At 30.8% G+C, this 16,020-nt stretch overlaps 12 protein-coding genes across 12 annotated transcripts; 4 read left to right on the top strand and 8 right to left on the bottom strand.

The window, feature by feature from the left end:
• Positions 1–334: 334 nt before the first annotated feature.
• Positions 335–790, bottom strand: PPL_02790 (ML domain-containing protein; the record flags this gene model as incomplete). The annotated part of the gene is made up of 1 exon (XM_020573768.1): positions 335–790. The coding sequence occupies one exon, from the start codon at positions 788–790 to the stop codon at positions 335–337; it is 456 nt and encodes a 151-aa protein (XP_020435840.1).
• Positions 791–1,866: 1,076 nt separating this feature from the next.
• On the bottom strand, positions 1,867–2,292 carry PPL_02791 (ML domain-containing protein; the record flags this gene model as incomplete). Its single annotated transcript, XM_020573769.1, has 1 exon — positions 1,867–2,292. The coding sequence occupies one exon, from the start codon at positions 2,290–2,292 to the stop codon at positions 1,867–1,869; it is 426 nt and encodes a 141-aa protein (XP_020435841.1).
• Positions 2,293–2,548: 256 nt separating this feature from the next.
• PPL_02792 (uncharacterized protein) lies at positions 2,549–3,060 on the bottom strand (the record flags this gene model as incomplete). Its single annotated transcript, XM_020573770.1, has 2 exons — positions 2,549–2,859; positions 2,955–3,060. The coding sequence occupies 2 exons, from the start codon at positions 3,058–3,060 to the stop codon at positions 2,549–2,551; spliced, it is 417 nt and encodes a 138-aa protein (XP_020435842.1).
• A 444-nt stretch (positions 3,061–3,504) lies between these two features.
• On the top strand, positions 3,505–3,642 carry PPL_02793 (uncharacterized protein; the record flags this gene model as incomplete). Its single annotated transcript, XM_020573771.1, has 1 exon — positions 3,505–3,642. The coding sequence occupies one exon, from the start codon at positions 3,505–3,507 to the stop codon at positions 3,640–3,642; it is 138 nt and encodes a 45-aa protein (XP_020435843.1).
• Positions 3,643–3,766: 124 nt separating this feature from the next.
• lyrm1 (LYR motif-containing protein 1) lies at positions 3,767–4,096 on the top strand (the record flags this gene model as incomplete). The annotated part of the gene is made up of 2 exons (XM_020573772.1): positions 3,767–3,846; positions 4,006–4,096. The coding sequence occupies 2 exons, from the start codon at positions 3,767–3,769 to the stop codon at positions 4,094–4,096; spliced, it is 171 nt and encodes a 56-aa protein (XP_020435844.1).
• A 513-nt stretch (positions 4,097–4,609) lies between these two features.
• Positions 4,610–5,120, bottom strand: PPL_02795 (ML domain-containing protein; the record flags this gene model as incomplete). The annotated part of the gene is made up of 2 exons (XM_020573773.1): positions 4,610–4,942; positions 5,034–5,120. The coding sequence occupies 2 exons, from the start codon at positions 5,118–5,120 to the stop codon at positions 4,610–4,612; spliced, it is 420 nt and encodes a 139-aa protein (XP_020435845.1).
• A 68-nt stretch (positions 5,121–5,188) lies between these two features.
• PPL_02796 (uncharacterized protein) lies at positions 5,189–7,474 on the bottom strand (the record flags this gene model as incomplete). Its single annotated transcript, XM_020573774.1, has 2 exons — positions 5,189–5,232; positions 6,010–7,474. 2 exons carry the CDS (start codon positions 7,472–7,474, stop codon positions 5,189–5,191), a joined length of 1,509 nt encoding a protein of 502 aa, XP_020435846.1.
• An 867-nt stretch (positions 7,475–8,341) lies between these two features.
• PPL_02797 (uncharacterized protein) lies at positions 8,342–9,964 on the top strand (the record flags this gene model as incomplete). The annotated part of the gene is made up of 3 exons (XM_020573775.1): positions 8,342–8,582; positions 8,844–9,488; positions 9,948–9,964. The coding sequence occupies 3 exons, from the start codon at positions 8,342–8,344 to the stop codon at positions 9,962–9,964; spliced, it is 903 nt and encodes a 300-aa protein (XP_020435847.1).
• Positions 9,965–10,116: 152 nt separating this feature from the next.
• CYP519A1 (cytochrome P450) lies at positions 10,117–11,594 on the top strand (the record flags this gene model as incomplete). Its single annotated transcript, XM_020573776.1, has 5 exons — positions 10,117–10,148; positions 10,221–10,512; positions 10,572–10,864; positions 10,944–11,542; positions 11,572–11,594. The coding sequence occupies 5 exons, from the start codon at positions 10,117–10,119 to the stop codon at positions 11,592–11,594; spliced, it is 1,239 nt and encodes a 412-aa protein (XP_020435848.1).
• An 88-nt stretch (positions 11,595–11,682) lies between these two features.
• Positions 11,683–12,568, bottom strand: PPL_02799 (leucine carboxyl methyltransferase; the record flags this gene model as incomplete). The annotated part of the gene is made up of 3 exons (XM_020573777.1): positions 11,683–11,866; positions 11,956–12,104; positions 12,182–12,568. 3 exons carry the CDS (start codon positions 12,566–12,568, stop codon positions 11,683–11,685), a joined length of 720 nt encoding a protein of 239 aa, XP_020435849.1.
• An 83-nt stretch (positions 12,569–12,651) lies between these two features.
• PPL_02800 (uncharacterized protein) lies at positions 12,652–13,210 on the bottom strand (the record flags this gene model as incomplete). The annotated part of the gene is made up of 2 exons (XM_020573778.1): positions 12,652–12,922; positions 13,056–13,210. 2 exons carry the CDS (start codon positions 13,208–13,210, stop codon positions 12,652–12,654), a joined length of 426 nt encoding a protein of 141 aa, XP_020435850.1.
• Positions 13,211–13,727: 517 nt separating this feature from the next.
• PPL_02801 (uncharacterized protein) lies at positions 13,728–15,436 on the bottom strand (the record flags this gene model as incomplete). Its single annotated transcript, XM_020573779.1, has 5 exons — positions 13,728–13,840; positions 13,920–14,158; positions 14,386–14,545; positions 14,861–15,172; positions 15,403–15,436. 5 exons carry the CDS (start codon positions 15,434–15,436, stop codon positions 13,728–13,730), a joined length of 858 nt encoding a protein of 285 aa, XP_020435851.1.
• Between the last annotated feature and the right edge of the window lie 584 nt (positions 15,437–16,020).

The raw sequence follows: 16,020 nt of genomic DNA on the forward strand, positions 1-16,020 counted from the left end.
ATCCGCGATTGAGGCTGCCCCTAAAGGGGTTGATGTTAATTTCCAAAATCATGTTTTGCTACCACTGTAAACTAGCACCGAAGAAAGAGAATCTCCCTCATTTAATTTTTATATTCTTTCTTTAATTTTTTTAAAATATTAACCTCTTTTTTGAAACTAACACACTCCACTACTCCTTTGAAAATAATTTATTATTTAATTAAATTAATAACCCTAAACTCTTTATTTTTACTTTTTTGTTTTTTTTAAAAAAAGTTAACTTTATTTGTTAGAAATATTTTCAAATGTTTTATCTTGCTTTGATTTGAAAATAAAAATAACAAAAGTTGTTTTTTTAGTGTGGTAATGTAATGTCAAGATTGTAACAGGTAATCTGATTCTTCTTGTCGTCTCTCACTACGATGTGAGTGGTGTAGTGACCTGGTGGAGCCATGGCTGGTACTGGTAGTGAAATGGTTTTGGCAAAGTTACCTGCTGGTGCTGGACATTCACTTGCATGAGTGAAACTATTCTTGCAAATATCGACTTGTGTATCCATTTTCTGATTGTTATCTCCAATCATTGAAATATAGACGATACCATTTGAGATCTTTTCATTTAGAGTACCAATCACTGTGATGTTCAAGTTCTTTCCACGAACTGGTGGGAATGGAGCTAGCACAACATTCTTTAATGTCAACTTGTCACCCTTGGCTGCACAGCTACTCCAATAACTGGGATTGGCTTCGGTTTCACTACGGACCAAAGAAAGCATTACAAATACAACCGATAATAATAAAATATATTTCATTTTTAAAACTTTTATGTATTTTTATATTTCTATAATTTAACTTGATGTTAATGAATTATAAAGTTGAACAAGTCAGACTATTTATAGTGAAAATCAATTCAATTCAATCATATCAATTTTATTTATATTATTAATTGATTTAATTGAAAACGTTAAAAATATATATGTTTAGATTTAGTATTTTAAAGAGTTTGTGATAAGTTATAAGTTACAACATTTAAAACATTTATACCACATTGAAAAACTAAACGAAAATAATAATTAAAGTGTTGAATTGTTCGAAAAATGACAATTTGATTCTAATCGCACAATATTGATGACAAAGAAGATAGATTCAATCAATTGTGGTTATGGTCATATCATTTTTTTCGTTTTTTAAATTGAATTTAAAAAAAAATGTTAACATACTAACCACATTGTTAATAAATCTGTCGTAAAAATAAAATCTGTGATCTGTTGTAATAATATTGGTTAAAGAAGATAGTAATGTTGATTGTTTTGTTCATATGAATAAATGTACTCGTTTAACAACTCTTATAACCTCCAATCGATAAACTGATTTAATACAAAATTTCACTTAATAAATAAATAAAGCTGTTCAATATATAACCTTTAATCAAAAACAATTTAATAATTAAACAATTAAGTCATTTCTAATAAAGGTTATCAATTTCGTATATTATGATTAAAAAAACAAATACTGTGTGAGAAGGTAAAGTTATACCAACAACTTATTCTTGATAATTAACTTCTATCTATTTATTTGATAACTTCTATTATTATTTTGTACTTCATTTATGATAAGCTCAACGAATGACCATTGAACTGATGCTCTTCTACCAATGACCAAAGCCGATACAATTGGAAGCGTGGACATTAACAAACGAAGCGTTGACTGATGCCCACCTGTATAATAGGAATTCATTGTCAGCGCAAAACACAAAGTAAAACAAAGCATATGACATGGATAATGAGCGAATCCAGTTTATACTGATGCTATTATTATTGAAAAAAACATTGACTATTTTTTATTTTTTTTGTGGTTTTTATTTTTAATTATATTTTGATATCTTTATTTAAAACTTGAGGTTAACATTGATACAGGCAATTTGAGATTTGTTTTGATCAGTGATAACAATATTGGCTTTGTAGGATCCAGATGGTGTGTTGCTTGGGATGGCGGCGGTGAAAGTCTTTGAGAGTGGTCCAGCTTCGATTGGACATGGAATTGGTGAGTTGGTTTGACAAATTGGTTCATCCTTGTTGAGAATGGTGATGAATCCATATTTGACAGAGACATGAGCATTTCCTCCTGTTAATGTTTCAGATAGACTACCACCGATGGTTACTGTTAGATCCTTTCCTTTGGCAGGTGGATCTGGTACGATCGAAACCGATGAGATTTGGAAGATATCATTTGGATTTCCACAGTTTGACCAAATATCAGCGTTGACAACTGATAATACTAAGACAACAAATACAAATATTGAAATTGATTTCATTATTTAAAATATTATATAAATAAAAATAATTATAAAATGATTGATAAAAATGTAAAATCACCTTGTTTCTTTTTCGTGTGAATAGTCAGAAACATCTTAATTTTTTTTTTTCTAAAATACCATCACCAGGATGATCTAGATTTGTTTCGTTTTTTTTTTTTGACAAAGACAAAAAAAATAAAAATGAAAATAAAATAAAAGTTTTTTATCAAAGATCACACTAACAAATATGTTTTGTTTTTATCATTTACTTTGTTTAAAAGTGAATATCGATGTTAACACAGGCGATCTCATTTTTAGAAGGATCAGTAAGAACAAGATTTCCTTTGTACTCTCCAGATGGCAAGTTGGATGGTATACTAACGGTCAATGACTTACTGAAGGGTCCAGCTTGAATTGGACATGGAATTGGGGGACCTACTTGGCATAATGGCTCGTCGGTGTTGATGATAACGATGAACCCGTACTTTACATTGATGTGTACATTACCGCCATTCACGGTCTCTGTCATATTACCAACAACGGAAATAGTCAAATCTTGACCCTTTACTGGTGGATTTGGAGTGACTGTAATAGATGTAATTTGGAACTGTGTGATTTGCATACATTAATTATTAGATGATTGAATTTACTTGTTTAACAAGTAAATTATTTAAAATAACTTCTACTACTTACTTTGTCAGCAGGAGTACCACATGTTGTCCATATTCCAGCATTCACATATGCCAACATAAAAATAGTAACAAAAACAATTATTATTGATTTCATATTTTTTGATTTATTTAAAATATAACTAAAAAAATATTATAATATGTTTATTAATGAATAAAAATGAAAATCACTTAAATTTAAGTGATTTTATTTGTTTTTATACACACATAATCACAAACGTTTTATTTTTAATTTTATTAATACACAATTGTGGTTGGTGCTTAAGTGTGTATGTGTGTTTGTATGTTTATTTATATAATATTTTTAAATAAATGTTTATGTTTAAAATCATTGCAAAAGTGAAAAGGTAGTACTTTTCTAAAAAGAGATTTATTTATCAATTAAAATATTTGCATCTGATTCTCCAGATAATTATATATATTTTGAGTATAAAAAAAAAAATTACAAAAAATTACAAAAAAAATAATTAATTAATTTTATAAATTTCATATGAAAGTTTAAATTTAGATAGATAATAATAATAATCAAAGAAGAACAACAATGAATGCGTATAATCTAATGAATCATCAAGCATTTACACAATTGCCATCTAGGAATCAAGTGTTGTATTTGTATAGAAGAATCTTTAGAATGGCAAATCAATGGGAGAAAGTAGACCAAAGAGATGCTATCAGGTAAACAAAACCTTTGTTGTCAGTCGATATGATATGTGACATTCCACATTTGATCGATATGTACTAACTTGCACTTAATCTACTATCTGCACTGTAGGAGTGAAGCAAGAGCTACATTTCATAAAAACATGGATTTAAGAGACCCAGTCGAAATCGAAGAGAAAATAGAAGAGGCAAGATCAAGAATGTTACTTGCTGCACATTATAGGTAATAATCATCACTTCCTATTATTATTATTATTATTATTATTATTATTATTATTATTATTATTATTATTATTATTATTATTATAACTATTAGGCTATATAAATGTAATTATGTAACTTACTAGTATTCGAATGAAATGAATGATATATTAAATTATAGAATACCATTTGCAAAAAAGAGTTATGCACCAAAGTCTGAAGGTGTAATGCCAAAAACAGAAGATCCAAACAGTGAATCAAATATTTGTTAACAACCCAATTTTATATATATAATACTCAAATCGAATCGAAACTTTTATAATATACTGTAAATAAATGTATCCTCACCAACAAACAGAATCACAGATTGAAGATCATTGACACTATAGTAGTAGTTGTTGAATCCGATCAATTCTATTCATTATAATGATGTAGATACCTACCATTCATTCACTAAATAGATATAATCTTGACTATCATAATAACAAACCGACCGATATATCATCATTGATTCCTTCGATAATATTTTAATCCATTCATGACTATTCATTGGTAAATATAACAGCTGTATTGTTTAAACTACAATGATAATCATCATTCAAATAAAATGTTGGTTCTAACTATTTTGATTTTCTATTCTCAGTCATTTGATACATTGATTATCTAGATAGATTGTAAAACAAATTATTATTTATAATTTATTTATTATTATTATTTTGATTATTTCTAGCGATGTATCTATTCGATTGACTTGTAGATCTAATGTTATCATGTTTTTTTTTTGTTTAGAAGTGGAGGTCTACGTTGATACAGGCGATTTCATTGTTGGCGGTATCGGTGAGGACAGCGTTAGCCTTGTAGGTTCCATCTGGTACGTTGGATGGGATGGCAATGGAGACGGTTTTATTTAAGTTACCAGCGTTGATTGGGCATGGAACTGGTGAACCAGATTGGCAGATTGGTTCATCCTTGTTGAGAATGGTGATGAATCCGTACTTGACATTGACATGAACATTACCTCCGTCGATGGTCTCCGATAAGACACCACTGGCAGTGATAGTAACAGTTTGTCCCTTTACTGGGGGATCTGGTACGATTGAAACTGAACCGATTTGGAACTACAATTGTAAATCAAACACCAAACAAAATTATTAGATATTACATATGTTAAAAAGTATTTGGTTTTTTTTTTTTTGATTTGTAACATACTTTGTCGGTGGAGGAACCACATGAGCTCCAAATGTCAGCATTGACAACTGCCAACATTAAAATAACAACAATGATTGACTTGAACATTTTAAATATTATTTATATATGTAACAATTATTATGTTAGAGAGAATAATGAATTAATATGATTTAAACTTAAATCCTTGTTGTTGAAGTAATGTATTTATAATTAAAAACCGCTACAAAAAATCAAAAAATCAAAAAATCACCTAAAAAATTTTAATCAAAAAATCTGAGCTTTTTTTACTGACCACAAGATATTATTGGTTTTAAGGATGTCAACAACCACCAAATTTAAAGAAAAAAAAAAATCTTTTGTGTAGGTTTTATAAAATTTTTTTGTAACTAACCAACTTCTGCACCTCCAACCCGAATTTATTGTATTCAAGTTACCTAAAATTTTTTTGCATAACATTAATCTAGAAATTTCATATCAACTTTCCGACAGCACTCCTCCACAAATTTGTTGTGATGAATCTTCATTTTATTCGAATCCAATTTAAATTTTAAATTTGATATTAAAAATCATAATGCCGAAACCAATAATCAAACAATTTTGATGTTGCATGGTTGGAAGTTGTTTATGCTATTTTATTTTTTATTTTCGACCAATATATTATAGTAGAGAAGAAAATTCATCTTAATTGCTACTCAATTAAATTATGTCCGAGAGAATGTAATATTATTGATAGTTCGCCTGTCGTGAGTAAAAAATATGTAGATATCTTCTATTGTCGGAGTAGTTATCTCTTTTTCAATGAGCTTAACGATTTCTTCGCTAAATGGATCGTCGACGGCCATATATAGATGCTTCAGTGTTTGATTGGACTTGACACTATCTACGAAAATTCTTATTGTTTCCTCTTTGAACTTCTGGAACTCAAGAGTGTTGTTTGGCTTTTTTGACTTTTGTCTGAAGGTGTAGTAGTCACTTCCGAGTCTGCTGTCACTCATACAGGTAATATCCAACTCGCAAAGTGTCGTGTTGTGGAGAAGCATTGTGCTGATCGATCGGAGATGTTCGAGATTGTAGTCTCTCAGCCTCAAGTACCGAAGAGTACGATTGACATTGCCGTTCATACAATCGTAGAACGACTGTGAGAGAATGTGACATGAGATCGACAGTCTCTCAAGGGTGGCATTGGTTCTGAGCGCGTTGCTAACGGCTAGCGACGACCTCTCCAGAATGAGCTGGTCGGTCACAGGCTGTCGGTAATTCATGTTGGTGAGATACAGTTCTTTCAGCGTTTTGTTGTTGGCCAACAGCGTACACAACGACTCCCATTTCTCTATTGAGCTACTAACATTGTTGTCTAGCGATTGAGAGGTGTTGCCAAGTTTACCCAGCCCAACTTTGGCTCTGATCGATTTGATTTGATGGTTGTTTAGCTGTACTATGCTGTTCATATCTGTCAGACTAACATGGCATTGCTTTTCAAACTCCACGTATTGCAGGCCTTCCCACGTAAATGAATACTTGGTGTCGAACCTATTCCGATGAACGAAAATCGATTTAACTTGATAGGTAGTGCAAAACGGTGATGATTTATCGATATACTTGAGTGAATTGTAGTCGAGATGTACGAATTCCAATGTTGGTTGCACATCTTTCATTAGGGCTGCCATCGATTTGATATTCTCCACATTCCAGTCATCGGGTTTCCTATGTGAATCTCTAGCAAATCGAATATCATTAAATTTGATATACAATTCATATACTACTAAATTATTATTCTTAAAATGATTAATTATATCTTTAAATAAAGCAATATACTGTGTATTCAATGTTATTAGCTGAAGATTTGGGAATTTTTGAATGAAATCTATTATGTTCTTATGAAAGGTCTCTGATGCTACTCTACTTTGATTACTGATGTATAGATGTGTTATGTTATTGAACTGATAGAGTGAATTTGGTGATTCAAGCTTGGAAATGATATCTTTATTCGATAGATTGTTGATTTTTGGTGTTTGTGATTGTGATGATTTAGAAGCTTGTAGTTTCGAACTGGAATCTGAATCTGAGTCGGAATCTGAACTGGAATCTGAATCATCATCATCATCATCATCATCGTCTGATTTTAGTTCATCTATTGATGTTTCCCTTATACAATCGTTAGCTAGCTGTGGTTGATAAAAGTATCGGTAGTTCAGTATCGAGAGGTATTCGAACCAATCTTTACAGACTAAAGATAGATCCTTGATGTAAGGAACCTCTAGAAAGTATCGGATAGCATCGAATCGATCTGTTTTCTTATAGGTATACTCTGTTCTATAGTAATATGATTGAATATATTCTTCAAGTGTTTGAAACGAACTTAATTTACAACACAACAATGTTAAAATATAGTGTTGAATCAATTTATTTAATTTTACACAATTATATGATGATGTTGTTGTTATTATTGTTGATTCATCCATTTATATATATACACATTAATTTATTAAATGAGATAATTTTAAAATAGTTTTTATTTTTTTCATTTTTTTTAATTAAATTTTTTATTTTAAAATAGGGAATTCCAAGCAATTCAAATTATTCTTAAACAATTTATTCATTTGAAAGTATAATTTAATTTAGTTTTATCTTTATAAATTTTATCTATACCACAATTAAATTGAATTTCAAGAATGTTTTATTTTATGTTGTGGATTTATATAAATAATATTTGAGAATATTCATAAATTTTGAAAAAATAATTGAAAAAAAATAGATAGGTATATTAAAACAACTTTATATTAAAAAAGAATATGATATTCATACCTATTGAAAATGTCATCGGGTTTAATTTAATTTCGCCACATACCACCAATATTGGTATGAAAAAAAAGATTTTGTTTTTTTGGTGGGAGAATAAAAAAAATCAGATTTTTACTAATTTTTAATTGATTTGTTGGAGTTTGATAAAACCATCCTATCATTTTCCATTACTTTGCTAGACATGTAATTAAACATAGTTTCTTTTTTTTATATATTATTTATTTTACTTTTTTGTAGTATCACCAAGTTTACATTTTTTATATCTATATCTATATTTAGTTTTGTTTTTTTTTTTATAATAATTTAATAACAATAATAATAATAATGATACCAATTCATAGTAATAGTAGTAGTTATGAAACAGATGAAGATCATTATAATAATGTAAATCAAAATGAGATACAAAAACAAGTAAGGTGTTTCAAAGAATAATTTTTTTTTAAACGAAAGATGATTAATTAAATATTTTCGATCGCACCGCATCGCAGCAAGAAGATATATTGAAAACAAAAGGTTGGCGAGAATGTATGAAACACCTTTATGATTACTCGACAAAGGCAGGATATATTCAAGAGCATCGTCTTGCACTAAATGTTATACTACCGACCTTTACGAAACATCAATATAAACCGGTTGCTTTTCAGGTGACCATCAATTGTTCGAAGCCAGAGATCATCGTTGGACAGACACCGTCGGCACCACACTATTCGAACTTCGAAGGACAGTGTGTGATTTGCTACGAGAACGTTGGCTCGGCCAAGAGAAAAGGTTTGAGAGCGTTCGAGTTTCAGTGTAATCAGCGTCGCTTTTTCCGACAGTTTCCGCCCTACCCTTACTTTACGAATCACAACATCATCATTGATCGCGAGCATCAACCACAGGTGCTAACGATCGACACCATCAAGGAGCTGCTGGAAATCAGTCGGTCTATGCCCGGCTACAAAGTAGCGTCGAACTCGGATCGCGAAGGCACCGGTGTAACCAATATGTCGCATCGCCACTATCAGGCTGGCGATTTCCATTTCACAGTCTACGATGCCGTTGCACGTAGACAATATCGAGCGAACCACGATTGTCTCATTGAATGGCTCAACTACCCTTCGGCCTGTCTCAAAGTGATTGGCGGTGATTTAGATCGGGTAACACAGACAGTCAATACACTGTTTAGCACCTGGAGAAACGGTGACTTCCCAACACTCAACCAACCACTTCAGACAGCATCGTTGATCGCCACCTACAATCCAGACACTAGCAACTACGAATTCATGATATTCCCAAGAAATGCTGAGCAACCACGTTTCCTAACGAGTGCAACACTCCAGTGTTTGAAGCGAGAGTTTGTTGGAATCTTTGAACTCTGTGGCTATGCCATCTTACCTGCCAGACTAAAAGATCAACTTGCAACAATTAAGAGTGAACTTGTTAAGTACGAGTTAAACAATAGCAATTGCAGCAATAACAATATAACCCCATTCAAGTTGGAAACTGATGAACTGAGCATGTTCAATGGTTGGTTAGATAAATATTACTTCCCATATAGAAAAGAAAATAGTAATCTAACAACTGAAGAGGCATTCGATGATACACTTCAATACAGTTTTATAGCTATACTAAGAGATAACAGTCCCATTAAAGATGATGAAGAATCAATCATTGAATCATGGATAGAACAATGTAAATTTTATTAATAAAAATTTATATTCAAAGCAAGTTAGTGATCACACACACACTTCTTTTTTCTCTGATGAGATTTTAATTATTTTAATTAATTAAGCATGGTGGAGAATAATAAAAAAAAAACCACCCCATTATTGACAATCTAAGCTCAAGATTGTAACTCATTGTAATGAATTGTGTTTGTGTGGTTAAAAAAGAAAGTGTGTGTGTTTAATTTTTAGTTAAATGATCAAAATATCCTTTCAATTGTAAGGTGCACATAAAATAGATACATTGATCAATATAACTATTTTCAAGTAGTTGTGTAAAGTAAAATGATCCAAATCAAAACAATTAAGTTTTTTTTATTCTTGATATTCAACTTTGTTATTTATTTTATCTTTTAATCTCAAACAATGAATATTTTAGTTTTTTTTATTTATCTATTATTGATTTATTTGTTTTATTCTTTTGTAGGTTCACTACCAAATTGATTTGGTTAAAAACATATTAACATAAAAATAAAATTTTATAGGTTCAAAAGAATAAAAGATTTTCAAATAATGATCCAAAAGGACCTATTGGATTACCGATGATTGGACATCTTCATCTATTGGGTGATAGACCACATCGTGCATTAACAAAAATGATTAAAACATATGGACCAATTTTTAGAATGTAAATATAAATTATATCAATGGATAATAATTTAATAATTAAATAGTAATAACTTTTTTTATTTTAATATAGATGGATGGGTGATCATTATACTCTTGTAATTAATGACATTTCATTAGTAAAGGAGGTGTGGGTTAAGAATTTCGATAACTTTGTAAATAGACCTCATCCAGCATCATTTGAGATTTACAGTGGTAATTTTCAAGATTTAGCTTTCAGTGATGAAGCTCTATGGAGAAGAAGTAGACACATGGTATCCGCTGCATTTACCAAAACCAAACTAAAGACAATCATCAAACAACTAGACCATCAAACATCACTTTTAATAGAAGCAATGAAGAAGTATCAAGTTGAAAAAAAACCTGTAAGTTGTTACCTGTTGTTTTAAAATCTTAGAATTTCAATTAATTGATATGATATTAGTTTTATTGTAAGAAATATTTTAGTAGATTTGCTTTGAATATTATTTTCAATGTATTGTTCTCAGAGGAGATACCATATGACGAAGGTCTAGACGATGGAAAGATGGCGCGTCTAACAGAACCAATTCATATTGTCTTCAAGAAATTGGGTGCTGGTAGTATCGATGATTATGTCTCTCTATTATCACCTATGTTTTACTTTAACCGTCGCCACTTTAATTCCGAAGTTATGAAGGTAAAACAATTCATGAGAGAAATCTATGATGAACATCTAAGTACTTTGGATAAAGAAAAGTATGTATGGAAAACAAATAAAATAGTTATAACTATAATTTATAGATTGATAAATTCAATACTAACTTTATAATTGTAGCCCAAGAGATTTGTTGGATCAAATGATTATTGAATCCGATGGAAATTCAGTTGATAATATCCTGCATGTAGGAATGGATTTCATGTTGGCCGGATCCGATAGTTCTGCAGGAACAGTTGAATGGTTTTGTTTGTTCATGACTAACAATCAAGATGTCCAAGAGAAGGCATATGATGAGCTGCAGAGTGTTGTCGGTAGAGGCAATCGTGCAGAGACAAAACATCGTGTCAATACACCCTATATGAATGCAATCATCAAGGAGGTGATGAGAATGCGACCGATCGGACCATTGGGTATACCAAGACAAGCGAAAGAGGACTGCTCGATCGGAGGTTACTTTGTGCCAAAGGGTACTCAAATGATTATGAATATCTATGGTTTGTCAAACGATGACCAATGTTGGGTCGACCCACTTCAATTCCAACCGGAACGTTTCCTAATCGATACACACACCGACCGATGTCTGCCATTTGGCATTGGCAACCGTAATTGTGTCGGACAGAACATGGCACTCGACGAACTCTACATTGCATGCACCAACATCCTAATGAACTTCCACCTACGATCAGTTGATAATAAACAAATAGATGACACTGAAAGTAAGTTGTTAATAATCATAATTATCAAGTAAACAATCTTAACCACTACTAACATACACACACAATATCTTTTAGTATTTGGTTTAACCATTCATCCTAATCCATTTGCAATGTATTTGGATGCAAGAACATAGATAGAATTAACTCATAAATTTATTATAAATTGGAATGGTTCCGCTGGATTTGGTCAATGGTTTCTTGTCCTCGAAATGATATTGTTTGATTTTCGTTGGATCTTGACTGTTGATAGCCAAGACATAACAATAATGACCTTGAATTAGATACCATTCTTCAAATTCATCGAATATCTCCAATCTTTCAGTTCTAATTTAATTTAATAAATGTAAATAAATAAATAACATTAACAATCATTCGATCAGCATCTCTATTGTTTTTCTTTTCAATATACTTACTCTTTAACTCTTTCCTTTTCAATAAAGTAATTATATACATCTAACATATCCAATACATCTACACGTTTCCATCCGAAGCCAAGATATCTTTCTCTTTGATCTTTAATCTCTGGGAATGAATTGATTGATAATAATGGACATCCTTTATTCTATATATATAAATATATAAATAGATATTAATAATCTTGGTGTATCTATCTATGATGTTAATTAATAATCAACTTACTTCAATATTTTTTATCATCATCGATCCGAATTCATCATAGGGTTTAATTTGTTCGTAGGTAATGAAAACCGATTCTTTGAAACGATTGGATGTCCAGTTTATCAGTGAGTTACCTGCTTCGGTGGGAATGTAGATGATAACACACTCTGATAGGAACATAGTGGGTGCTTCAAAGTCGATGTTCAGCGCAGAGAACACTGAATCGAAACATTCTGTACCAGCTGTTAAATCGATGGGTGCCACACGATAGTCTGATGTCTGTAGTGAATGATTTTCATCGTCCCACTTGGCATTGTCACCAATCAGCTGATTCAACTCTTTGCAACTCTTTATAATCTTTAACTTATTTACAATCACCTTTGAATAATCTACTTCATAATATATCATATTTTTAATACCTCTAGACTGTTGTTATTGTTATTATAATTATAGTTGTTATTTGTTTGTAGAATGGTTAGATTAGTAACATATCATAACATAACATAACATAATTGCATATCATAGTTGAAACAAAGCATTACCTTCATTCTAAAATAGAGTGTATCGAATCCACATCCAAGACTGACAATCTGTATTGGTTTGGTAGAATCTGAATAGATGGCGAAGAACTGTTTAATGAATTGTTCGATTGCTTCCACTCTTGAAAAGAATCCTCTATTGATAAGAGGTGGTCTTCTTATAGGTGTCTTTACGAAATACTGTACAAATTCATCTTTATAATATCCTATATTAACTGCTGATCTTTAAAAATTGATAATAACAATTTTAATTAGAATATAAATATAAGCATTGTAAAGTAAGTAGAATCAGAGATGAATGATTGATTCATTCTTTTATTCATTCGTTCATTAGTGCGTTCGTTCGTTTAACCTACAATTTACAAGATGCAGCATCATCATTTGTACCGATGACAGCTTCAATATGTTTATCTATATTCTGTTGTCTAGTTGATCTACTACTACTGGTAGAGCTACTATCACTTTGTGACGATTTGGGTTTAAAGAATGTTGGTATATTATCTTTTGACATTATTTATCGATAATTATTTGAAATCAATAAATTAAAAGGTTGTTTGAAAGCCAAAATGATCATCATAAAATTTCCAAAAATGTGAAAAAATGAACATCAACATATTTATTAGATATATTTAATATTATTAAGATAAAGATATATAAACTAACCATCATGATAGTTATTTGAATATAAATAATTTATTCAAAATATTAAAAATAAAATTTCTTTTATCTATTACTATTTTACTACACCTTGATTGTTATAAACTGGTTCTCCTCGACATAACTTGGGATTTGGTGAAACAGTTGGTTACGGTTCAATTCCACCAGTGTTTATAATATTGAAAGGCTCCATTCCTCTAAAACCATTGTCACCCAATAAGATATCTCCTTTGTCAAGATATATATGACGCCACTCATGGTATGTGAGATGAATAATGGCATCATCTTTAACGCTACCAGGAAAGGCCTTTGACATGTATAAGATTGTACCAGAAGTGATGGATACAATAAATAAAACAATGTATCCAATCTTAAGTCAAGTGGCTTTTCAATTCTTCTGTACAATCCACTGAACCAACAATATTATCGTTACAGAAATAAAACTTAACTATCTCTCTATTTGATAGATCAGAATTATAACTATCTATTCTTTGTATAGAGTTAGAGTGTGTATCGATTTATCAATGTAGGTTGAGGAGGTATATCGTTTGTATAAACTCTACTGGATAAATATTCAATCATGGCCATTTTAACTCTATTAACTGTTGTTCTTGAGATCCTAAATAAAAATCCTGTAAGTAAATCAGTTGTATAATGTCTCATATGAAACATTATGATTACTATCCTATCCAATGGTCGTAGGAATATAGTGGAGTTTGGATGGGTCAACGGATTATGAACAAGGTATTCATCTAGAATAATGTCAATGCTACTTTTTGATACATCAACTAACTTTTTGAATCTTTTATCTGGTAAATTGTAGAGTTCTATAACTACCTTATTTTTACTATAAACCTCTATTTTAAATGTTAAATAAATGACATTGGTAAAAAATTACATTTACAAAACAAAACTGGCTCCCAACAACTTTCGCCTGCGCATTAATTTTAAAAAAAATATAAAAATTATAAATTAGTGGGGTTAATGTGATCAGAGTGGTTTTTTTTATTTTATTCGATTTATGGTTACAAGCAAGAGCCAGTTTTGTTTTGTTTATTATTTCTTCTTCCACTTCTTGATTTAGTTGTTGTTGCTTTGGGTGCTGATTTTTTCTTATTTTCATCATCATCGTCCCCATCACCATTATCATTCTCTCCATCATCGTCATCATCTTCCTCTTGTTCATCATCTTCATATGATATAACATTCTCACAGACCAGTTGTAAGTTTTCCTGACATTTAAACTCTACAGAGCAAGAGACTGGAACATGGTCAGAATAATGTCCCATATTTCGATGGAGCTTTTGGTTGATTATTTTGATGTTGGGTTTTTTTTTTCCAGTCCACCCAGCCAGAATGTTGTCACAATGAGACACATGAAAGACACAAGACATGGTCGTTCCATGAGTTTCATCCAATGCTTTGACAGTGTTCTGAGGAAGCTTAGCTTTGTTAAAATCACCAACTAAAAGTGACAGACCAGTATGTATAAATTCCAAAATACCATCGTCTGTGTTTTCATAGGTTGAGAAATCATTCCAATTATTTAGCAATTCTTGTGATTTTTCAAATGTATCTTTATTGGTGCCAGCATAGAAATGGATACCATATACCCCAATATAGACATCAACGAACTTAAAGACCACTCTTCTACCAATATCTGACTCGTACTTTTCATGATCGACAAATTCAGAATAATCTTTTATTGTGTAGCAATACTCCAAATATTCAGGGTTCCAAAAGAAAACAACTTGTTCTCCGTTTTTAGAGTCGGTGTCATCGCGGAAAATCTTAGTTAACTTGGTGTATTGGTATTCTAATGATTAACAAAGTGAGTTAGGTTTGAAGTGGTTCACAATTGTGTGTCCATGGAATACATACTAGACTTCTCACTGAGCTTTTTAAGAACTTCATCTGATTCACTAGACACCTCTATCAACACAAAGAGGTGAAAATTCATCATCAAACTAGATAGATCATTGAGGAACATATCAAGGTGAACATTATCCAATATCTTGTCAGACAAATGATGTACGTTCCACGTACCAACATTAATGGTGTAGTCTTTTTTTTGATTCATTCTGGTATTAAAAATATGAAAAGAAAATTATCTAGTTATAAAAGTGATTAATATTTATTTTTTTGTTACTCAGTTACAATATTTTCGAAATTTTGTCACTCAACATTTTTTTTATGATATTTTGAGTTGAGATATTTTTTCATATTTTTCACCAGTGACGATATGAAATTCTGAAGTTCACTAAATAATGGTATTTAGTGACAATATTCATTAGAAATCTATAAATTGTTTTTTATATCTTTAAGATATCTATTTTTTCGGTAGCAACAAACCCGATATCTCCAACAAATCTAGATTCAATGTCGTTCCCAAAGATATCGAGGAGTTAGATACTAGCTTTGAATTGGAAGTAAAAAATCAATGATTTATCATCATATCTCTAGCAAGGAAGGTTTCGATAATGATAAAGATAGAGATTTTTGTGGCAAAAAACTAAAAAAAATTTACCTTTAGTTTAGTTGTTTTTTTGGTTCGCTTCTTACTAAAAATAACTTTTGTATTTAGATTATTTTTTTCTTTCCTGACCTTCAAAGGTTTGAATTCAAAAAGATCCCAATTCCAATTTTATCAAGAATCATTAAAAT

Source organism: Heterostelium album (genome assembly GCF_000004825.1).
Source record: "Heterostelium album PN500 unplaced genomic scaffold PPL_scaffold3, whole genome shotgun sequence".
Taxonomy (NCBI): domain Eukaryota; phylum Evosea; class Eumycetozoa; order Acytosteliales; family Acytosteliaceae; genus Heterostelium; species Heterostelium album.